Source organism: Lygodium microphyllum, chromosome 24, assembly GCF_053477565.2.
Source record: "Lygodium microphyllum isolate KBCC chromosome 24, Lygodium_microphyllum_v1.1.10, whole genome shotgun sequence".
In the NCBI taxonomy this organism is placed as follows: Eukaryota; Viridiplantae; Streptophyta; class Polypodiopsida; order Schizaeales; family Lygodiaceae; genus Lygodium; species Lygodium microphyllum.
Window position 1 is genome coordinate 130,399,408 of NC_141158.1, and position 25,597 is coordinate 130,425,004.

Below are 25,597 nucleotides of genomic sequence, written 5' to 3' on the forward strand. Positions count from 1 at the left end.
TAAACCTCTCCCCCATACTGAATATAGAAAATAACAATCTTCCTCCCTCAATACATCCATTGCGACACTATTGCACCACTTAAAACAAAACAGATACTCATTTCTCAAGAACAGAAAACAGGGAAATAACATGAAGCCGTGTAATCACTGAAATCTATTTTGATATTCATGGCCATAATGTTTTCCTTACAGCAACACAGACTTCTCCCGCTTATAGTTATCATCAAATACGTTCGTGCATTGACAAAAAACCCCTTACAAGTGTTCTTTCGCAAAAGACACACACCCTTTGATATCTGATTCCTTACAAAGGCTTAAAATCATTAACTCTACTAATAGCAAGACCCCTAATGTGTACTTCCTATCAAGCATTAACACTAGCACACCCGGTGGCTACTATTTTCCAAAAATAGTTGACTTGAACCCACAAAATTCCTTGTTTGTCCAACAAAGATGACCCGGTGGCTACTATTTTCCAAAAATAGTTGACTTGAACCCACAAAATCCCTTGTTTGTCCAACAATGATGATTGGATTGCAAAAGTTATCCAAACACATTGCTGAAATCAGCTTTCCTGTTTCTTTTCATCAGTAACCACTGGCTGGGTCTGCTCTTCAGCTTGTTGTACTCCCTTATCCAGCTTGGTACAATAATCTGTAGCAACCAGAATATACATGTTTCCTGAAAACTTAGCTGCTGGCTTAAATGGACCCATAAAATCCAATCCCCACTTCTCAAAAGGTCCTAAAGGTAAAACAGGGTTTTGTTTCATTCTATCCTGATTTCTTGGATAGCCATCTCTCTGACATCTATCACAAGATTTAGCAAATTGGTGAGAATCCCTGATTACAGTAGGCCACCATAATCCACTGTGAAAAATCTTTCTACTAGTGATGTCCCCTAAAAAATGTCCTCTAGCATTTCCTATGTGAGCTTCCATCAAAACAGCTGCCTGTTGACTGTCAGGAACACATCTTCTTATAACCTGATCCACTCCTCTTTTGTATAAATAGCCTCCAATAATAGAAAAAGTTGCACTCTTCAATGCTAATTTCCTCCTATGATCCTTAGTCATTCCCTTAGGGAAAACTCCTTTAGTCAGATAATTCAGCATCAGATCATACCAATTATCTGTTTTTGTTATCTGAATCTGAAATAAATCTGCATCAGGTAAGTCATTTGAAATTCCATCAAGAATTTCTCCTGAATCCAATCTACTCAAATAATCAGCAATAATGTGTTCTCTGCCAGGCTTGTGAATAATTGAATAATCAAACTCCTGCAACAACAATATCCATCTGGCTAATCTCCCTAATGGTTGAGGTTTATTGACCAAATACACCAGAGCCTAATGATCAACATGAATAATAATAGGATTGCCCAACAAATAATGCCTGAATTTCTTTAAACCAAAGGTTACTCCCAGGCATTCCCTTTCTGTAACAGAATAGTTTCTCTCAGCTCTCCTGACATGACTTTGCTGGTATAATACACTGGCCTGAACCATCCCTTCTGTTTCTCTTGCATTAATACAGCCCCCACAACAATATCCGAAGCATCACCAAAGAAATGAAAAGGTAAATTCCAGTCAAGAGGCTACATAATGGGTGCCACTTGCAACATCTTCTTCAGCAATCTGAATGCCTTCTCCTATTCTTCTGTCCAAGTGTACTTCACATCTTTTTTGGTCAGCTTTGTTAATGGGACACAGACATGTGACAAATATTTCAAAAATCTGCTATGCCATTTAATTTGACCCACAAATCTACTCAACTCCTTCAAGTTAGTAGGTGCCTTAGCCTTTTGGATAGGCATTACTTTTCTGGGATCCACCTGCATTCCTTCTTTTGATATGATGTGACCCAGTAAAATCCCCCTTCTAACTGCAAAGGCACATTTGACTGGATTCAAACTCAGTCTAGCCATTCTGCATCTCTCAAAACATAATATGAGCTGAGACAGGTGATCATCTGTTTTACCAAAAACACTGAAATCATCAAGAAAAACCCTCATGAATGTGGTAAGGTATGGTGCAAAGACCTCCTGTACCCATTTTTGAAAAGTAGGGGAAGCATTCTTCAAGCCAAAAACCATAACAGTACTAGCATACACCCCCCATTCAGAAGCAGTTTTATCCCTGTCTTCCTCTGCCATGAGGATCTGATTATATCCACTGAACCCATCAAGAAAACTATACATTTGATGTCCTGCAATTGCATCTAACAAAGTGTCTTGAAAAGGTAAAGGAAAAGGATCTGTAATAGTGGCTACATTCAACTTCCTGTAGTCCATACAAATTCTCAGTTTACCATTCTTCTTAGGTACTACCACAATGGGTGATAGCCATGTCACCTTCTCCAAAGGATAGATGAAGCCAACTTTCAATAATTTGTCCAATTCCTCCTTTACATCTTTAGCATAATTTGGGTTCATCGTATACCTTTGTGAGATAACATGAACTACATCCTTCTTAAGATTGATCCTATGCATACAGAACTAAGGATCTACCCCCTTCATATCAGTATATCTCCAAGCAAAAATATCCCTGAATTTCTATAAAAGTTCTCCCAAATCTGTTTTAAATTGTCCTGTTGCATGAACACTGACCTTTACCATTTGAGGATTCTGATCAATACCCAAATTTAGATCTTGCAGGTCATCTTCATGTACTCTTGTTGTCCTAGCCATCTATTCTTCAAAGGCTTTCTCTGCTTGAATAATCTGCTGGATATGCATTTTCTCCTCCTGTTCTATTAATTTCCTGTGAATATCCTCTTCCTCAAGAGTTTCCTTGACATGCCCACTTTGTTGTGGTACAACATCAGCAACTTTCTTCTCCTTGAACTGTTCCAAAATTCTGACATCAATGCCAAAAATAGGTACCACTGATTCATTCACTTTGAGGAAAGAATCCTCCTCATCATCATCCACTTCCTGGACCATATTCAGACCCTATGCATACAATGCTCTAGCTTCTTTGGGCAAGGTTGCAGTTGGTATCATACTCATATGTACCTTCTTCTTTCCCTTCCTTATTGTTATCTGTGCTGCCCTTGCATGACTTTAGCCTGCTTTAGCCATGGCCTTCCCAACAGAAGCATGACTTTAGCCTGCTTTAGCCATGGCCTTCCCAACAAAATGGGGTATGGACTCTCCCCTTCATCCATTTTTAGTACTACAAAATTAACAGGAAAAGTTAAGCCTGAAACCATGATATGCTGGTTCCTGAGTATTCCCAAATGCTGGATCCTTCTCTGATCTACCATTTTCAACTGAAAGGGTGCTTCTTCTAAATCAAGTAGCTTCAGTTTTGAATATAAAAAGTCAGGTAAAATGTTAACACTTGAACCTCCATCCAGCAATGCTCCATGGATTTCCTATTCTTGAAAAAACACAGTAATTTTTGGCACCTTATAGTCCACATCCTCAGGTTCAACTTGGCAAGCTTTAGGATCATATTGCTATTCTTCTTCATAACTAAAACTCTTCAACACCTGTCTTTTAAATTCAGGAACTAGACTCAAAATTTGGTCCATTGTCACAGTAGTATTCCTCATCACTTCCTCTGTCAATGTTGCTTCCTTTGTCTCTTGTTGATATATTTCCTCCTATATTGTCAGTGGTATTTTAGGTAAGGGTTGATGTATCTGTTTCCCAACAGAGTGTGTTTTCTGAATTCTCTGAATCTCCTTCACACATCCCTATCAGACTTGTCTTTGCTTATCCCAAAATTGAGGATTTTTCATTTCTTTATGAGAAATAACATGATTAGCTACACACTGTGCTCCAAATCTGGTGATGACCAACACAGATGCTGACTTGTCAAAAATCTCCTATTGTTGCAAACAATTAGAACAATCACATTGCACATGCAAGACATTCAAATCATCTTCGTGTTGCCTTTGCACAACAATTGCATGAACTTGTTTGCCTTCCTCCACAATTACTACATTAGCTTGTGGTGGCCTGTTCTGTTGTGCCTGTGCAAGTGATCTCTGATTATTATATCTGATAATGGGAATACCCCTCTCCTCTCTATTCTTACACCACAAAGGGCAATTGGGTCCTTGCCTGTGACCTAACTCTGTACAGTAGTTGCATGGATCATCAGGTCCCTGTTGATTGGGTGGTACCCAATTATTTCTTCCCTGAAATCTGTTTTACTACTAGCCATCCATTGGCATGTTCATGTCAGCTTGCACTGCATTAGCAGCAGCTGGTGCATTTGCTGTATGTGCTTGCTGATTTGGGTTTGCCCTATTGTTAGGGTTATACCAACAGTTAGCATCAGTGTGCCTCTGTTTCTGACAGGTATTACAAGAGGGTTTCTCCTTTTTGGTAGAAGTGGAAATGCCCATGCTCTTTAAAGTTGCAACAATCTGTTTGTTCAAATCTTGGACTTTATTTTTGGCCTTGCCCTTTCCTTTCTTGTCTTTGTTTCCCTTATTGTTTTTTTTCTCTTTCTGCGGTAGGAATTGGTGAAACCTCCATTTTACTGCAAACCTGATAGAGATAATATATCCTCAGTTTGGAAAAAATTAATGTTTTACAAGCTCATCACTATATTTAGCTTTAAACGATTATAAACTTATTCTAGAATAAATGCATATGAACTGCCGCTTAGGAAAATACTCTTTTACTTGGAAAAGGATTATATGCATGCCATTAAGAAAATATTGTAATTATAGTTTATTTTGTGATAATTATTATTATTTCATTAATGATACATGTGATCATAATAATAGAAAAAAGGTAGACGTTGTTAGGGAAGGGAATATTTTATAAATTTTTCCTGAAAGTGACTATCTCTATTTCATTTTGCTAATGATAAACAAATGCATATGAATTTTATAATAATTTATGGAAAATCATTTAGATAATATCATGAAATAATCAATGTATTAAATCAATAGAAAAATTTATAGAAAAATATATACTAGATACACATAAATTAGGTGCGTGAAAATATAAGATGAAAGAAAAATTGTACTTATGATTTTTGCATTGTTTGGAATAAAGTTTTCAGAAAAACAATGAACATTGTACTTATAACATAGCTAAATGAAAATTAATCTTTCTAGATAACATTGAAAGTTTAGCAAATGGTTAGACATTGTCAATTAAACCATAGAATATGAGTAGAATTAAAAAAAATATTTTTTTGCTGAAAACACATGTAATGTTAATATTAATGATTATATTAGCAAGAGCGTCAATATCATGAGTTGATCCACGTATGAATCAACGAGAAAACCTAACCTAAAATATCGAGAATGTTGAAGCAAAAACAACTATGAAATATTCAACAACCCTCAAACTATCAGGATCACGAAATTAAATAAATATCGAAAGTTTATAAGACTTATTGGACATTGATAAGAATTTGTCGATACAAATTCTAAAGTCTAAATAGACTTAGAAAAGCATTTGAAATCCTACTAAGCGCAAGTTAGGGCAGGGCAGTGCATGAATTGCTTGCCATAGGCACAAATGCCATATTATCTTTTAGGGCAAAAATAACAAATTTTTCATAAGGATAAAATAGACTTCTCATAATTAATCAGATTTGTGAAATAACTTGTGGATCCCGAAAAAGAGTTGCAAGTAGGAAGCGAAACCCTAAGAATAAGGTGGGACCTTAAAAGAGAAACCCTAGATTTGGGTGGGGTTACTTCCTATGCTAACAACACTTGCTCTATTGTTTCTTTTTTATTTATGCACGCATTGATGGTTGCATAGGAAAGATTAATTGTGCTTGCAGCAGTTAGATCTTATTGTAAATATATAATTAGGACAATAAGAGGAAAGATCACACTATGCCTTCCCATGGGTAACTGGAACCCTACTCCAAGGGAGATTGTTTTGTACCACCACGAGGAGCTTTGGACCGGCCTTGACGGCGGCGAGAGGTCACTCGGTGAGGAATCCCTTAGGAAGGAGAAGGCAAGAGTGCCAAGGGGGCTTTGGTCGTAAATCTCTCGATCACTCTCCTAGGAACTGCCTGGCCCTCACACGAATCAAGATGGGATCCTGGAGTCCTCGGTACTAGTGAAGGGACGGAAATCTTGGAGGGTTTCTTTTCTTCTGCATAGACATAAGGGATTTTTCGGTGAACAAAGGTTTATCTTTTGTGTAGGAAAAAGGAGAAAATCATTGTAAATAACTTTGCAAAATAATAAATAAATATGTTTTGCCAAAAGACCATTTTCTTTGTCTTTGTGTTGTGCCGTAAAATTACGCGAAGGAACATGCGATAATGGGTTAATTAATGAAGTTGCTTTTATATGCCATAATTTAATGTGATAGGTAATTAGAAAACTAAAGAAAACCATTTGTGGGAAGCGGGTGGGTGAGATCCCTTACGGAACTATTCTATACGGATGGGTGGTGCTAGTAAGCTGGAAGCTTCTCTCAAGAGATTGAAGGAAACATTAATTAGGAAAATTTAGGTAGAGCCGAGCATTGACTTACCTAGGGTTAGGTCTTAAAACCTTTATCATAAATTATCTTAGGAGAAAGGTGTGGCGGCTGTGCCAAAACTCCATTAAGGATCCCTAAATCCTAACCAGAAAAAAGAGTTGCACTCCATGAACCAAGGGTAACTACGATCACTCCAGTCGGACGAAAAGCCCCATTGGGACACCTCGATGGAGCTAGCTAATGTATAGAGACCTTAGTTGTCAAATTAGGACCCCGAGCTTGTAGGTTGATCCTCGTGGGGACAGTCGCTACCTTTCGTTACGGGGTGGACTTTGGGAAACCTAGACAATAGATCCCGTGCATTCTCACGAGTGCCAAGTGGTGTGCTACCAGGGAATTGTTAGGCATGCACGTGACAAAGCATCTCTTGTCACTCTACCTTTTCCATTTGAAAGACTAGTATCCTTGTAAAATCCAAGGGTCTTCTCACCTCTAGTGTTAATGCTAATTCCTCATGTACAATTTGTAGCTCTTAGACTTGACAAGAATTCACACTAGAAGCTCATTGTAGGGAGCAAGCCAAATGAAGGAGATACAAGCACATCATCAAGTTATCATACTTGGATTATACTAATGGCTATGAGCTTCTGCAATTTACTCATTACCATAGGATTATTAATTTTTTAGTGTTCTTGGGTTGTATCTGAAATTGCCTATAGGTTTGGGTACATTTTGACCAACTGGAACGTTCAAGATCAACCGGGTCAATGCTAGATACTCCAACTATGCCCTATAGTCTGGCTTTGGCAATATTTGAAGGGCCTGAATCACTTTATCATGTTCAATAAATGTAGATCGAGAGAAGTAGAATCATATTGCTCTAAGTGTTACCTATGAATCAATGTTACCCTAGTAAGGAATCATTAGCGGTTGTGCTAGAATGGATGATTCAACATGATTGTTTGTAGTGGACAATAGCAGCAATCGGTATATCAATTCTCATCTATTGACAATGAACTCCTCCTATATTTGATAATCCACCTAGTTCTCACTAATATAGTTGCCATTTCCACAAATACACATAGTGTAAAAGCAACATGATTAGCGCAATGGATGTTGATGCAGGGAATTTAATTTGTGTACCCTACATAGCTCTTTCACTATTGACAAGATTCCATTAATTGGAGCTTCAGATCTACAACTTCAATATTGAGATATTGAGCTCTAAGTCACTCAATCTCAACAATCAAGTAGATCAACCTAGTCTATATTGTAGACTCTTTCCAACTGCTTCTTGTAGTCTCTGAGCCAAACTCCAGAACAAAGAAGGCAACTGAGGCTTTGTTCAATTGATTATGTTAGATATGGCTTGGCCATGCTCAAGTTGTACTCTTATGGAGTTGCTATATCCTCTTATTTGAACTAGAGTTTGCAAAGCTTATCAAATATGCACCTGTAGTTGGGAATACCACTTGTGAGTCTAGAACTTTCAAAGAAAACATAGAGATTCAGATAAGAAGAGGGGCATCTTGTTTCCCACTTTTGAGATTGGCCATTATTCAAGCCTTCTAATATTGAAGTATCTTGTGCGTAAGAGTGAATTATTTAGCTACATGATCACTTTCCACACATTCCTATAACATGACTTTGGAGAGTTGACTTCTTAGATTCCTTATAGCCCTCAGTCAAGCCAAAGAGTTAGCAGTTGGGGCTTGGGATGCCTCTATGGATACACAACTAGAAAAATTGACATGGATGTTATGGGGATGATGAACAACTATTGGTTCAAGGTGAAAAAAATTCCTTGCTCACAATAGGGTGGGCTCCGGTCTTACATTCAAGCACCCAATTTGACCTAGAGATGGTCATGGTTAAAAGTAGTGCCCAAAATGCAAAGCAAGTCAATACCAAACAATTCAGATAGTATGTTCCAATGCTTCTTTTGGCAAGCCTTAGAATGTGGATAAATGTAAGGTTGGCTTGAAGAGATGGATGATAAACACTTGCCTAGGGGTTTGCCACCAATCTTTCCTGGATAGGACTATTCCTACATAGAGACAAAATTCATGATGCTGCAAACATGATTGAAGCCAACTTGTCGGAAGGATTCTTGTTAGCCAATTCTATTACACTGGATTGTTGAAATACTACTAATGCTTCCAATTATTGTCAGTGCTCCCTCAGCACTCCTGCACAACACCCATTCACTAGGCAATTTGGCTACTCCCTTGATTTGACTTATGAGCTTTGTCAGTGCTCCCTCGATGCTAGCTAATCGTAGTAATTGGTTCTCAAATGATGGGTTACTTGAGAAGCAAAATTTCCTCAAGGCCTTTGTGTGAGTTCTTATAGCTTCGTGGCTTTCCTTACAAAGCAAGTAAGTTTTCAGAAGGAAGAGCCCTTATGAATCCAAATGCTCCCCCTAGTTCTAATAGGATCCCCACCATGGGGCCTTTGCCCAATCTTATATACAATTCCTCATAATAATTTGCAATGGATGAAGTGAACAAATGGAGCATAGTATGAGCTTTAGGAAAAACTCATTGTTGTATCAAATTTCCATGATGTAGCAGCTATAGTAACTTTCATTAATCAATGGCCTCCCACATCAACACTAATCATTTACCACCCTTCAATCAAACCTCACGAAACTAAGTAGATCTTTCTTTGTATAAAAAAAGAGTTCAACTTAGCACAGGCACGAAAGGCCATATGGAGTGTGCTTCAATATTGATGCCAATGGCAACTAGATAGTGTAGATCCAAGGACAAGAAGCAAAAAAAGAAGGTTGAATCGAAGAATTCCCTACAAGATTATTCCTACAACATGAGAAACTCCATCAAGGTGAGAAGATAGTTAAGAATCAAAACCCTATGGGCAAAAAGAAAATTCAAACAATTGTTGAAGCATGTAGAAATCAGTGTAGATACAAGCACTTTGCATTCGTTGAACTCCTAGATTTGCAATGTTGTGAACTCCCATATTTGCACAGCATTTCAAAGGACTACTCTGGTGGAAGCTTGATCCACATTGTCAAGCAAGATAATTCGAGCATTGAACGCTCCATAGCTTTAGCTTTGCTACATTCCTCTACCTCACAAATCATGATTCAGGCTACGTGAGTAAAAGCAAGATAGAACTAAGAACATGCTATAGATAATGGAGATACATGTCATCTACTGCTACTAAACCAGACTAAGTAACCTTGATTTGAAGCACAAAATCCAAGAATTGGACCAAAAATCTGATCGGATTTCCAATTTTCCAATTGAACAACCTTCCCCAACCGGACCACCCGCTGTCCAGTCAAACACCTCTATTGTCCAGTCGGATGTACACAATAATCGGATCACTCTATAGTCGAATCACTCTTTGGAATTGGACCCAATCCAGTCAAACAGTCCGACTCTAAAAGTTGAACCACCCAGGATCGAACAGTCCGATTCTAGGAATCGGACCAACAAACCAGAACAAAAAAATACAGACCAAGAGACCATATAGAGCCGAAAGCACATTATAGATCTATCACTAGGCTAAAATATAGAGTAGGTAGTTCAAAACTTGGCTACAAACGGTCCTTCAAATCATGCATGGTGTTCAGCATAATGGCATTGTGGACCCCCCCCCCTGCGGACCCCCGCAGAGGGGGCTCTGCCCCTCCGCACCTCCCCCAAGTAGGTTGGAGAGAAAACATTTGCCGTGACAGGTCCTCCAAATTAGATCCTAGTGTAGTAAGGGCTTTGCACAAGCATAGATCCTCACTTGAAAACAACAACCAAAATCCCATACCTGAACAAAGACAAATAGAGACCCACCCTAGAACCTCAATGGGCCAATCTAGCCACTGACAAGGGGAAAAAGGCCATACCACAAGAACATGTATAGGTTGCATCCAGAATGCATCTAATCAAAGCACAATACAACAACATCAAGCTACAAATACGAGGATGACTAGACATGATAGTCTTGACGATAGATGCACCTTGAATGGCACTGCACAAACGACCCAAGTCATTAGTGGAGAATCCACTTCTGGTTGTTCAGTTGAGGGTGCAAAGGCATGCATCAGAAGGCTTAAATCTATAAGCCAAGACTCGAAAGATGAAGACATAGTACCACTTGCTTATCTTAGGGTCAAACTCACCGCAAAAAGAGAGCATAGTGTTGATGCTCTCATTGATGGAGGAGCTAATTTTAATATATTGACCTATGAAGCATGGAACCTACTAGGCCAACCAGAGCTCACACCAAGTGATGCAACTCTTAATCCTTATGGGGGACACCCACAAGCACTTATAGGAAAGTGCAAAATCCTTCTTACTATTGAGACTAAAAGCTTGCCTATCCTATTTCATATTCCTCCAAATAGTGCTAATTGTGGAAAGAAAACCCTCCTAGGATGACCCTTCAAAAGGGCAACAAAGTGTGAGGCCAACTATGCAGCACAGAGGATACACTTGACACTACCGGGTGTGAGGATAATCACAACTTTAGTAAGGGTGACCTCATCAAACCTTGAGGGAAAGACAAGGAACATTGTGACATACCAAGCAAGCTTAGTGATGAGAGCAAGGACTTGTTGAAAGAGTTGATGCAAGCGCATGTTGAGCAGAGAGAACTAGTGAGTGAGGCCATGCTTGAAATAAGGAGGTCAGGAGACAATGCCAAGGATATGCTTTGGACTTACAAATATCGTAGAAGACTGCAAAAGAAGCCCAAGCCTTATAGATGAAGGTATTGATGGTGGAGAGCCAGCACAACACAGCGATGGATATCCAAAGTGTTGCTATGTGCTCAAGGGTATTATGCAGGTAACCAATGGATTTGGGTGCCAAAGCCCCTTGCTAAACCATCGCTATCAGCTGAAGGCCAGATCGTATCAAAATCAATGAAGCGCAAGAGGAAATCTAAAAGAAAATCCAAGTCTCGAATCAACAACGTTGGAGTGACTGAGCCCCTCACGATTGAAATCAAGAAACCAAACATGACTGCTCAAAAGGTAGATCCTCAGCCTAGCATGCTTAATAAGAGGATATCAGATGTAATTATTAGGTGTGCACAAAGACCACTAGTGCCCAATAAGTCTTTGACTTCCCAAGAGGATGATGAGCACCACAGGCGCAATGTTGCTCATGGTAAGGCTAATTGCTCAACAAAGCAAATGGAAAAATCGTTAAATAGCAACCAACAAATCTTCGAACCAGTGCTAAGTCAACCAAGAAGTCCTAAATCTCCTACACCCTCTTTTCCTAAATGGACACAGGAAGCACAATAGCAATCGTCAAGTATGGCTACTCAATCCCAATCTCTATATCCATTTGAGCTTCCAAATGTCCAAGGTGTGGGACATGACAACACCCCTAATTCTCAACCTAGGGATATGCCTGTGCAATCCACCGTGACTAGCTCAACTGATGCTCAATCTGCACAAGTGAATGCTCAAAGGGCAACAAAAGACATGACCACTTCCAATCTACCTAAGGACTTGACATTGCAATCCACTAGTAATAGCCAGTCCACTGAACTAGCTGCTACTTCCAATCAGGAATCATAACAATCACAGCTTTTGGCTGTGACAACCCCCCTTGCGGAACATGTCCTTAACAATTCACCTGTGGAAGAGGTGTCACAACCAACATCCATGACACCTCCAGTACTTCCAAAGCACCTAAAGCCTAGGCTTGAGGAGAAATCTCTCAAATATTTGGCCAAGAAGATGGCGTATCTGACCAATAAACCAAAGATGAAGTGCTTGATGAAGCTTGATCACAAGCTGACAACCATCACACGTGTGTACGTCCATATGGACATTGGAAGGCCAACACCAGAGCACGCAAAGCTCATAGACAAACCCTTGACTTGGGATGAGCAACAACATGTTTGCTCTTGCTATGTAGCCATCATTGAATAAGTCATAAAGGACATCCCAAAGGCCACAACTAGAGAATTGCGCTTAACACCCTCACTCTATGCTGCTCAATGTGAGTCAAACAAGGAAAATCTTGAAGCAATCAAACAAAAGGGGAAAGGACAAGGTAATTTTGTGCAAAAATGGTATTCCAACCAAAGTTTGGCAGCTAAAATTGGCCATCAACTAATGACACTTGTTGAGCAAAGGAAAGCCCTTTGGACATCAATACATGATCCCACATATGTTTCCCCAACCTCATTAAGAGTGTTGGCAATGGTCCATCAGGTCCAACTTTCTACCACTTTCCAAAAATATCCCTTGTACGATAAAGTGCTTCTAGAAGAAGATCTACACATGGCTAGTAGGCTAGGAGTAGGGAGCATGGTTCTTGATGTTAGTGCATATGTCTTCTGCCTCACTCAAGTCCCTGCAATCCTAGATCTCTAAGCTTCCCATCAATACAACCCTGACTTCTTCAGCAGGTTTCGTCCAAGCCTACATGATAGGAACCCTAAACTGTCTTTTGGTTCTACACTAGAGTCACTTGAACCTCTAGAGCAAGAGAAAAATAGCTCTAAACACAACACCTGCTCTGATAAGAAGCAATGGAGGCATGTTCCAATGGGTAAGGACAAGAGTCTAAAGCAAACGCCCAAGCAAACGCCCAACCCGGAGCAACTACCAATGCAATTGGATGAGGGGCTAAACGTAGGGGAATTAGTTGAAAAGCTAGACTCTCCAAAAAGAGAGGCAGTTGTACCCTCACAACCTAGCAAGGCTGTCCAGCAGACCGCGGCTATGCCCCATGAGGACACACCAGAAACAGAGAATGTTGAGGATTGACCAAGCACATCAACGGCTGACCTAGTTTAGGGTCCTGAATCTTTAAAGGATACACCTCAATTGCCCAAGAAAAAGAGGAGGAAACAACAAAAACAATGGCAGCTGCAAGTGGTTGTAGACACCAAGAAGATTGAGACCAAGAGTGCTGAAGAGCTGAGAAATAAAGCATTGAGTCCATCGACGAATGAACCCATTGCCATCTCTCCTAACAGCAGTGAAACCTCAGACACATCTGTGTGTTTTGATAAGTCAAAGCAACCATTACCATCAACGGTTGCTTGCAACACTCAATCCATCGACAACAACAAAACTTGCTTTGACCAATCAAGAGTGGATACAACACTGTCACAATAGGGTGACAAAACACCAAGCACATCCAAGGGAAACCATGACACAATAGCAGCAAAGCCTCAGGAGGAGAAACATGAAAACCCCGAGGACATAAGCAATCCTAGCATTGACCAATCTTGCTCATCTAGGCTTGGACCCCCAGCTATGCTAAAGCCTAGGGAAACTCCGAGAACCTTGCATGAGATAGCAATCGAGCAAGCCCTCATTGAACATAGAAGTATCATAGAGTGCTTGACTGTGTTGGATGCTAAACTCAAATTATTCGCATGTATCAATGTCCTTGCAGACAGGGACACGCTCCCTAGGGAGTAGCTTGAGGAATATTTGCCATATTCGCTATCCTAGGAAGAGCAAGAATATCTTAATGAGCACTATGACAAGCTCCTATATGAACATATGTAACTCATCTCTGACAAGGAAGTCGACGAACTATGCTTAACTGTGACATTCAACAAAGTGCTTTGTCCACGGAATCTATTTGAGATAGAGCAGCTAAAGTGACAATCAGAGGGTCGAATTCTATTTGAAAAGCATTGGTTTGAAAACCGTGCTACAATGGACAAACTTGGAGCCCAGATTATGATAGTCTCAGAGGAGCCATTGGCCAAATGGCAGTCTCAAAGAGACCCAACCTATGTGGCGCCAACTTCCTTTCGAGTATTAACTGTCATTCGAGGTATGGACTTAGTCGGAGCTAGCCAAGAGAACTCTCTGATTGATAAAATTCTTACTGAGTAGGAGCTACATATTGGGAGGAGACTCGGACAAGGTACCATGCTACTAGATGTTGCAAAATATCTATTGTTATTGAGTAGGCTGCCACGAGTACTGGATGCATGTGCCACACTCCAATACAATCCTAAGTTCTACAATTGGTTTTTATCCTCATGAAGTGACATGGATTTATAAATGTGTATATAAATAAACAATGAGTGTTGTGACTATGTATAGATAATACCAAAAAAGCAAAGCCAATACACACACAAGTAATGATAATCAAGCGCATGACAAAAATTTTGGGCTTGACAGGCTGAGCTCCTCAGGTCCTCCTCTCATCATGCATCTAGAAGTCGTGTGACCATTCCCACCTCTAGGTGGAGGGCATTCAGTCCTCATTGCCGCCATTGGAAGCCCTAGCCAACACCTCTAAGGCTGTAAATGAGGCACTATCCCCCCCTATAGGATTTCCCCCTTTTCGGTCTATTCCTCTGGGGATGAGACCCTGATCTCTTCCATCACAGCCAGTCCACACAACTTGGCATGAGCAAAGATCTGCTACTAGCTAGAATCCATCCCACACTTGAGGCAGGATGAGTATCATCACAGGGGGGATGTCCCCTCTACAACGACTACTGCATGCCTTGCCTCACCCCTCCTCATCATATGCACACGTCTACCCGCTATTTAGTACCTGTCATGTGAGTAGCTCTATCATGCCTCATGGTCTAACCCTTGGTTTACATTTTGCAGGTTCCTCAACTGTCACCAATTGTGGAGCACCCCATACCGTTGGCCTGCAAGGAAGCTCTCCTTCGTAGTAGAAGGGAGCACACAGCGTAAGCTTCGCTGCTCCCTTCTACCGTTGGCCTGCAACGAAGCTCTCCTTCGTAGTAGAAGGGAGCTCACGGCGTAAGCTTCGCTGCTAGAATGCTATGTGCCCACCCTGAAGAGGTATTTGCCGAGACGAGGCCCAAAGCGAAAACACCCCGGACACAGACTGAACACAAGAACTCCTCCCCAAACCAAGAAGAGGAAGGTTCAAAGGAATGCCCAGAGGGTAGCAAGCCATGACGTGCAGACCTTCCACATACGCTTGGGAACCAAATGCTCAAAAGAAGAAAAAGAAGCAAAAATCAAGAATGAAATTGCTGAATTGTTCTAGGGCATTCTTAATACGGCAACAGCGAGGGACTACACCATTTGGATCCCGGCTGACGCCTCCTTTGCCCTTAGCCCGAATCAAGATGCGCAATTCTCCCCGATTGCTCAGACTCTGGCCCCTCACATGATGGATTAGGACGAGGGTTCGAACACAATACCTCAGTTGTCTGGTCACCCGAACTCACCTTGCCTCATACAAATAGAATAGCCCCTATTTTGTATAAGATGCTTACCAAGTGCTATCTTGCCATGACTTTTAGCCTTTAGATGGTTAAAAGGGGTAGGTTCCCCAACTATGCAAACTTTCCTTACCTACTTCTAATACATTTCACGTCTTTAACAAAAAAAAAAAGATAATCAAGCACAGGTGATATGCAATGAAATCAACACCGTAGGATTTAGATAAGTGATGTCTTTTTGCATTGCCCGTGTTCATTGTAGTTGAAACAAATGACTTGCATGTACTCTCACGAGTTTTCAAGTGGATACAGGATGATACAGGTCTCTGTACGAAAGCATTCAATGTCCAAGTTACCACAAGACCACCAACCCCACAATGAGCCATTACAAAAAAGAAACAGAAATACCAAGAACAAAGAGCCATGATGGAAGCCCCACTCCTGGAAGAGAAAATCACCCTTGCAGAATGCCCACATCGCATTTGAGCATGGCCCAAAGCATAGTCATTGGCTACTCTCTCTTTCTTGGCCAAACTCTACATTTGGCTCACTGCAGTTGCTACCTCAATTGTAATGATATCTCACATGTTACAAAGAGGTTTGCAAAATCTAAAGTGTATCTCTCCATCTCAACAACTGTTCCTCTAGCATTGAGGCTAGTAACACAATCATCGTTGTAATATCCATTTTCTCAGCCTTTGGATCTCGACATTTCCCAATCCAAATGAAAGGCCGATAGCCTCAACGTATTGTAATGGTTGTATTCATGTTATAAAAAAAACAAAAAACAAAAAAGACACAAATAATATAAAATAAAATAAGAAAGACACCCATGATCACAATACAACACCTAGGGGTCCTCAAATTAGGTACATCCAGTGATCTTGGTCAGTTGGCTCCATCCCAGCCACACCATTTTGCTGAGGTGTGCACCTGCATGTCAATTTCCTTTTGATACCATGATCTCTCAAGAAGTCACAAAACTAATTGACATGTAGAGCAATAGAGTGAGATGGAGGGAGCAATTAGGTTTTCTATAGCCGAATGCTAGGAGAAGGAGGATCTGATGATGATATAGCTGAGAAGGATTGCATGAGGAGGCAAGGATAGCATGGAGTGGCATCGAGCCATATGAGCCATAGTTGAATGGCTTAGCACACTGCAGGTACCCTGTGATATTTTGACTTTTCTGACTTCCCATACATTTGTTTTGAAGGGGTTAGACTATCAAAAGCGGTGTATCCAATAAAATAATCCATAACCTATACCTCGACACCCTTTGAGATCAATACGGCTGTGAATACCTCTACATGAAAAATGCCATGTGTACAGCTGTTATGGCTAGTTATAGACTAGATGCATTTAGTAACTTGGGCAAGTCAAGCAACTCAAAACTTGACTTAAGAAAGATTAAGGCCAAGGAAAAAAAAAGCTTAAGCTTTTAAAAAACTTACTAAAGAAAGAAGACGATGGTGTGAATGCACCACCTCCCCCCCAACCCTTTTTTCACAAATTCGTCGCCATCTTCCCCTCCTCTCCAAAATTGAAAATTTGAAGGACAAAAAGAAAGCATCAAATCTCCCTTCCCTATCTCAACAAAAGAGTCCAGCAATCTCCCTGTTTTCTTAGTTTGGCAAGAGGCCCAGATTCAAGAAAGATCACTTAAAAGCCAAGCAAATCAGTCATGGCATCTTTGGCAACCTCTCTGGACCATAAAGAATAGATTGCCAACATCAGATCGCATCTTGAAAGCTTCTAGATATCTAGATTGGCAAGATAACCTCCATAAGGAATTTCTCTTCTTAGCCACAACTCATGAGTCCCCCCTCCCTTCAATTAAATTATAAATATGGGGCATGAGGCCATAAAAGAAATTAGCTTGAATCAAGGGAAGAGACTCTTCTTGAATCAAGAGAGAAGAGCAAGAGTGAAAGGCAAGAGGAGAGCGAGAGAGATAATTCTTATTGCGAAGACAAGTGGGATACTATACTGCCTTTCTAAGCTGAATCTCCCAGCTCTTCTACCTGCATTCCCTTGTAGAATAGAGACTTTACTCGATTTATTCTCAATTCCTATTGTCGCCATCTCAATTGATCAAATCGAGATGACCCATAACTCTATTATCAAAGTCTCCTCTACAATTTCTTGATTGAAGACCATTGCCCTAAAGAGAAAAATTACAAAGGTCGCGAAAAGCGGGAGCAGCTAATAATGTTGCGGTGGCAAGTACCAAAATTACAAACCAAGATGCGAATACCAACAACAACCAAGTGCTCACTGTAAATCCCTAGGTACCATATTTGACTAATATTTTAAATATTAAATATGGTGAATAGATCATCATCTCATGAACTGGCAAAGGAAAATTGCATCTATGATACTAGTAAGAGTAGAATTTTGCATATAATCTTATGCATAGAAAAATTACTAAAGAGAATTCTTTTACCTTGATAATCACAAATTCAAAAGAACTAATTTGGGTTACATGAGATTTATTGGAAATTATTGTACTACTTGAAAATAATTTATGATTTTATTGCATTAAATAAGAATCTCAAAAGAGAGTACAAGAAGCGCTCACAAATATTTATTTTGCATTTGAATAAAGAAACACAGAATCAGCCCAATAATTCAACAAACCATCCAGCCTTGACAACTCTTCTTGAGGAGTATAGAGATCTGTTTGAAGTACCTACTTCATTGCCTCCTAAGAGAGCAGTGGATCACCCCATTGATTTGGAGCCCAACTCAAAGACAATTAATAAGCCACCTTACAGATTATCAAAGTGTGAACGAGAGGAAGTAGCCAAGCAAATCAAAGAACTTCTTGAAATGGGATTTATTGAACCAAGTTCTTCACCTTACGCATCTCCAGTCCTGTTAGTAAAAAAGAAAGATGGATCTTTCAGAATGTATATTGACTACATGGATCTCAATAAGATTACAGTGAAGAACATGTATCCTATACCCAGGATTGATGATTTGCTTGATGAGCTTAAGGGGGCTCGATTCTTTATGAAGATTGATTTGAGATTAGGGTATCATCAGATTCGCATGCGAGAGGGTGATGAAGTCAAGACTGCTTTCAGGACTGATCGTGGGCTCTATCATTTCTTGGTGATACCATTTGGGCTTACAAACGCTCCAGCTACCTTTCAAAGCCTGATGAATAAGATCTTGCAACCTTTCCTCTTTCAGTTTGTCTTGGTGTTCTTTGATGACATCTTGATCTATAGCAAGACTTTACAGGATCAGTTGGCGCATATGAGGAAGGTTTTTGATGTATTGAGATATCATAGGCTTTTTACTAAGGAGAAGAAGTGCTCTTTCATGCAGACTGAAGTGGAATACTTGGGACATATTGTCAGTGAAAAAGGAATACAGGCTGATCCCAAGAAGGTGCAATGCATAAGAGATTGGCCAACGCATACTACTACTACCTCTCTTAGAGGATTCCTTGGTTTATCTTCATTCTATCGCCGATTTATTAAGCATTATGTGACAATTGCAGCTCCTTTGACTGACAGGCTGAAGAAGGAGGCTTTCTTTTGGGATGCTCTTGTAGATAGCAGCTTCAACTAGTTAAAGGAACTCCTTACCTCTGCTCCTATCTTAGTATGCCCGGATTTCTCCAAAGAGTTTACTATACAGTGTGATGCTAGTGGCCGTGGCATTGGGGCTGTTTTGCTTCAGGAGCATGGAGTAATTGCATTTGAGAGCTGTAAGCTTACAGATAAGGAAATGGTCATGAATGTTTATGACCAGGAGATGTTGGCTATCTTGCATGCGATCAAGAAGTGGCACCATTACTTATATGGCAGCCGATTCAGAGTGCATAGTGATCGCAGGGTACTCAAGTATTTTCTTACTCAGTCAAATCTTACTCCAAAGCAACGTCTACGTCGTTGGGTAGCTACATTACAAAATTATGATTTTGACATTACTCATACAAGGGGCAAAGATAACATAGTGGCTGATTCTCTTTCTCGTATGTGGGCTTGCAAAGTTTTAACTATGACAGAATTATATAATGACTGGATTGAAGAACTACAGGAGGCCTATCTTTTAGATGAGGAATTCAGCGAAATCTTTCAGAAATTACAGCAAGGTCTTATGGAAGAAAACTCGCATTACCAGCTTAAAAATGGTCTTATTTGGTGGAAAGGCAAGGATGTTATTTCCTCTACTTCTTCTTTTAAGCGGAAAATTATGGAGGAGTTACATTCTTCGCCTCTAGCTGGACACTTAGGAGTTTTCAAGACCTATGATAGGATCAGTAAAAGATTTTATTGGAAAGGACCGTGGAAAGATGTCAAGGACTTTGTGATGAAGTGTATGCCTTGTCAGCAAAATAAGGACATCACCCATAAGCCAGGAGGTTTGTTACAGCCATTGCCTATTCCTACAGGTAAATAGACTCATATTACTATGGATTTCATTACTGGTTTACCTACTACCAAGAAGGGATGGAATAGTATTTATGTGGTGGTAGACAGACTCACCAAGGCAGCTCATTTTATTCCAACCAAGATTCAGTTTACTGCTTCTCAAGTGGCCAACCAGTTTATGGAGCATATTTTTAGACTGCATGGATTACCGCAGGTGATTGTCCATGATAGAGACTCAAAGTTTATGAGTAACTTTTGGCAGGCGGTATTTATATCTATGGGCACTAAATTGGCTCCATCTACGGCTTATCATCCTCAAACTGATGGACAGACAGAGAGAGTTAATAAATGGTTGGAGACTTATCTTCGCCATTTTTGCTATGATGTCCAAACCTCATGGCATTCTTGGTTACACTTGGCTGAGTTTGCTTATAACAATTCTACTCATACGAGCATAGGAGTTTCACCCTTTGAGGCTTTGTATGGTTACAAGTGCCCTTACTCACAGTCATCTTTAATGAAAAGATCAATCCTCATGGGAAGGAGGAGTTGGAAAGAATGCAGACCCTTCTTCAGCAATGCAAGGTGAATCTAAGGAAGGCTCAAGATCAAATGAAGATGTATGCTGATGAGAAGAGGAGGCCTTTAGAGTTCCAAGAAGGAGAGCTGGTTTTGTTGAAGGTGCCCAAATCCAAGTACTCTATGTTAAAAGATGGATCTAGTAATAAGCTTGCCCACAGGTTTTATGGCCCTTACAGGATCCTCAAGTGAATTCGAGATTTGGCATACAAACTAGAGCTTCCCTCTTCTACAAAGATTCATAACGTCTTCCATGTTAGTTAGCTTAAGCCCTATTATGGTGATCCAGTGGATACAGTTGATGAGCTGCCACCCATTGATGAAGATGGTCTTATTCAGTACATCTCAGAGGCTGTTATAGGTCAGCGTGAAAAGAAGCTTCGATCACGTTCTATTATGGAATATTTGATCAAATGGAGAGGTTTACCACTTGAAGAGGCTTCTTGGAGACCTGATTCTATATTGGATGAGTATCCATACTTGTGGGAGACATTGGTGGCTGAAGCCTATTGCTTATGGAGCTAGTAATGATGCAAACTGGTTCAGGACAGCACTAGAACAGTTTTTATCATACCTAATTTTCAGAGTTAAGCTATCTACATGGGCTTAAAGTACTCTTCAAGAGCTTCGTTTTGATATATGATACGTCTCATTTGGACACTCCTACCAAAAGTTATGGCAGATTTGGTCCAACACGGTCTGTTTACTTAGCAAGCTGTCTACTTTGTTTCGGGATTATCTGTTGAAGACTTTATGGCTCCATTTGCTTCTGAAGTATTTCAAATCATGTATATAGCTGGGGCTTACTTCTGTTCTTCAAATTCAGCCCATGTAGTGGTTATACTTCATTCGTTTCCCATTTGTAAAGCTGTAAAAATAGAGTAGTACTCTGTTCTATCCATCTTCTTTCTAGTTGTTTCTAGGTTTGTTTTTTAGGACAAAAACTTTTGGGAAGGGATGGATTGTAAGAAGCTGGGAATAACAAATTAGTGTTAATAACATTGATATTATGCCACGTCACACTGACATTTGTATAAAAGGAGAGAAGATGTAAATTTTCACATCTTTTTGACACAATAATACAATTACAGACTTTCTCTCCCTTCTTGCTCACAGCTTCTATGGCTTCCCCTTCTTTCCTGTCTTTCTCTCTCTAAATCTAGTCTTTCTCTCTCCTCATCACTCTTCTTCTCTCTCTTCCTACAGTCTTTCTCTCTCTTCTACAGTCTTCTCTCTCCTCTTTCTCTCTCCCCAGTTCTCTCTCTGACATAGGATGCGTTCACATGGAAAAACCCCCAAAAATGGGCTAAAAAATGGACTCGGAAAAATAGGCACAAAAAAGGTTCGAAAACCCACAAAAATTAATAACGGATGAATCGTGCATCAAAAGGACACAAAGTAAAAATGAAAAATGTAAGGGAAAATGGATAAGACAAGGCTGGTGCATCAGATTAGGGTTTCGAAGCAATAATGACGTGTTCACATGGGAAAATTGTCCAATTGACGAGAATTGCTTCAAAAATTAATAACTTGAAAACTGTCTATCGGAACAGGGGTTGGTAAAAAGGAAAAATAGGCAGTTCGAAGGGATGAACAGGGCTGTAAGATTAGATTGAGCTTTCGATGAACATAAGATTCGTTTGTATGAAAGAAGCACAAAACCCAGAATAAGGGCAAACGGTCAAGGAACAACCCCGAGGACAGGGTAAAATAGAACGGAAAGGTGGGAAAGGGACCCCATCAGGGTAAAGTGAAGTCATGGCATAGATGCATGATTAGAACAGGGTGTATGCATGGGGGTATGCAACATAGATGCGCAGGGACGCGTCCCCATACTTAAGACCTTAATAGGAAGGGTAACCCAAACATCAAGGATATGGTACATCACATCAAACCAACCACGACGTCCCCACACTTAAGACATAACCTAACTGAGAAACACAAGGCGTAGGATTAGAAAAACTTGGCCATGTTGCCGAGAAGGAATGTTGACTATCGAGGTTGTGTCTGGTGTCGTCGTCGGCTGTAAAAGGTAACAAGGTGTCTTCACAGCACACATCTTTCGTCCTTCGTGGTAGGGATCACGCGGTAGCACCCAGGGAGGTAGCTGGCTGAAGGAATCACAGGAAATTCGTCGATAGCGAGGGATATTGCACTCAACTCATGATCACTCAAATGGATTGAAAGAGCAGTCACTCGCCCCATGACTAACATCACTCGAGGAAATCAAGATGAAACCCATAGCTCACACTCGATTTAGGAATCGACAAGGGAATGGTACAGAGGGAGTATGCCAGGGTGCACAATTGATGGTGCATCAGTGCGTCCAACCCGTCTGGCATAGGTGCAAGGAGGAAGGCTAGGGAGCCTTGCAGTATAGTTGTATAGAACAGAATGACGTGTCTTGTGCTTATGGCAGAAACCCAGCCCATGGGTGCATAGGGAAATGGAAACGTATCTGACTCCAAAGGTCGCAACGTCCCTCAATCCTCACCTCTCGGTAATTGATTAAAGAAACTCCAGTCACACTCAGCCCACCCTCTGTCTCACGCTCAGTTGAAAGATACAGAGGGCAGCCCTTTCTTGAAACCCATTGATGTAATCCTCACAGTCGCTTGTGCAGAGGTTGTATGTCTTGTGTGCATTTGATGGTGCCATTGTGCATCCTGCCCTGTGTCGGCATACAGTGCAAGAAGGAAGGCCAGGGAGCCTTATAGTGCAGTGCACATAGACAAATCGTGCTTTGTGCATTGAGAGGCCCATCCTGTGCATGCAACACTCCGTTCACACAACTCACCTCTCATTTGATTTGAAGGGAAAGACTAGTCACTCACCCCACCCTCTGTCTCACACTCGGATAGATACAGAGGGCAGCTCCCATCCTATTAGGATGAAAGCTCACATCACTCCAGGTGTTGATGATGAAGATTATGTTAGATGTTGTTGTCTTTAGGATCTTGAGGACGAGGCGTACCTAGGGAAGCACCCAACAAGTCTCGTACTTCAATGACTTGTAAGAAGAGTCATCTGTTAAGAAGGGCAGACGGATTGATATTGCAAAGACAGTGCACCAAGGGAGGTGGCTTCTAATTACTTGGTAGAAAGATTCTGCGGGTGAGTCAGCTCTCCTAACTGTGGGGTGTTACCACCTTTTCCACAGTCAGCTTCTCGCCCAAGGGTGTTTCCACCTTTTCTTGGAACGAGGTCTGTTATGATAGGGAATTTCTTCCTTTTCTCCCATAACAGTTTTGTTTTTGTTTTTTTTGTTTTTTTTCTTCTCTTTTTTTGTGTTTTTTGTGTTTTTTTTGTTTTTTTTCATTAAGAACAAGAATGGTAGAAATACCATATGTCAGGACCAACCTCGCCACCGTTGTTGGATCAAACGAGAAGATGACAATGTCGGAGTGAGATGTTTCTGCAAGGAGGTAGCAGAACGAGACCGTCTCATAAGAAGAATCATAATGGCTATTAGAAGCACAACAAGAAGGATAGTGCGACGCCCAAAAGGAAAGGGGTAGGTTGACTGTGATTGTCAAGATCCCCAGGGAGGAAAGTACTTTTTCAGGCGATAGCCATTGATGAGGAAAGGATCATCAGAGGCATCAACGGTCTGCAACTGAACAGAGCCGTTAAGATTGACAACAAGTACCTTGTACGGCCCATCCATCATTGTTGAAGCTTGCCAGGAAATTTGCCAAATCTCGAATCATAGGCTTGAACAAGATCACCTTTGTTGAACTCATTGTGCTTGATGAAGCTGTCATGATAGGCCTTGCATCGCACCTGAGTAGTTTCCATGCACTGTAGGGCCATCCGCCGTATCTCGTCCAAGCATTCCAAGTGCAGGAGACGGCGTTGCAGTGACTCACTATCTCCCAAGCGTTCTTTAACTGCCACTCGCAAAGAGGGCAATTCCAGCTCAAGAGGGAAGGCAACTTCTGTAACATACACTAGCTGGAAAGGGGTCTGTCATGTTGCTGCCTTATGAGAGGTTCTATACACCGAGAGGGCCTTTGCAAGTTGATCGTCCCAGTCGTGACGATGTGCGGCAATCGTTCTTGTTAGAATCGAGCAGAGAATGCGATTGGTAACTTCAATTTGGCCATTGGCTCTAAGGTAGTAAGGAGTAGACTTGCAATGGCAGATCTTATACAGCTCAATCAGCTCCTCCATCATTTTGTTAAGGAAATGAGTACCTCTGTCACTTACCAGCTCGAGGGGACTGCCAAAATGGGTGATAATATTCTCGTACATAAATAGGGCTACGCTGTTACCATCATCCTGCTTTAAGGCTTTAGCTTTACACCACTTTGTGACATAATCTGTACGTACTAAGATGTATCTGTTCTGCTTCCGTCTGGTAGGTGGATCAATAGGACCCACAAAATCAATCCCCCACTTCTCAAACGGCTTTAGGGGGAGAATGGGTTGCAGTGGCATGGCACTTGTTTTGGTGGGTTTTCCCATTTGCTGACAAGCATCACATCTCTTGCAGTAATCATATGCATCCTTGTGGAGGGTCGACCACCAGTATTCTACTAATAGAGCCTTCGTGGCTATCGCTTCTCCTGCGAAGTGTCCACCACATGGTTCGTCATGGCATGCTTTCAATACTATGCTGATTTCATCTCGTGCAACACATCTTCGCAGCACTTCATCTTTTCCTTTCTTGTACAGTGCACCGGCTAGCACGGTGTAGGGGGTTGATTCTAACAGAAGCTTCTTCTTCTCATAGCTTGAGATGCCAGGAGGATACTATTGAGTTGCTAGGAGATTGGCTATGTCTGCATACCAAGGAGTAACTGTTTCAACTAGAAACAAAGAAGCATCCGGAAGGTTTGGATCATCCTATTCCTCTTCATCTGTCTGAGGGATCTGTGATAGATGATCGGCTAAGACATGGGAATGGCCAGGCTTAGTGACCACTTCAAAGTCAAACTCCTGGAATAGGAGCAACCATCTCATCATTCGTCCTTTAACATCTGCTTTGTTCATCAAGAAGGACAGGGCTTCATGATCCACATAGAACTTGAAATGTGTGGACA

The 25,597-nt window shown here is 40.9% G+C and overlaps 1 protein-coding gene across 1 annotated transcript; it reads right to left on the reverse strand.

Annotated features, from left to right (window-relative positions):
• Positions 1-565: 565 nt before the first annotated feature.
• On the reverse strand, positions 566-2,433 carry LOC148015644 (uncharacterized). Its single transcript, XM_087665226.1, has 2 exons — positions 1,819-2,433; positions 566-1,279 (listed from the first exon to the last, which is right to left on the reverse strand). Exons 1-2 carry the CDS (start codon positions 2,431-2,433, stop codon positions 566-568), a joined length of 1,329 nt encoding a protein of 442 aa, XP_087521352.1.
• Between the last annotated feature and the right edge of the window lie 23,164 nt (positions 2,434-25,597).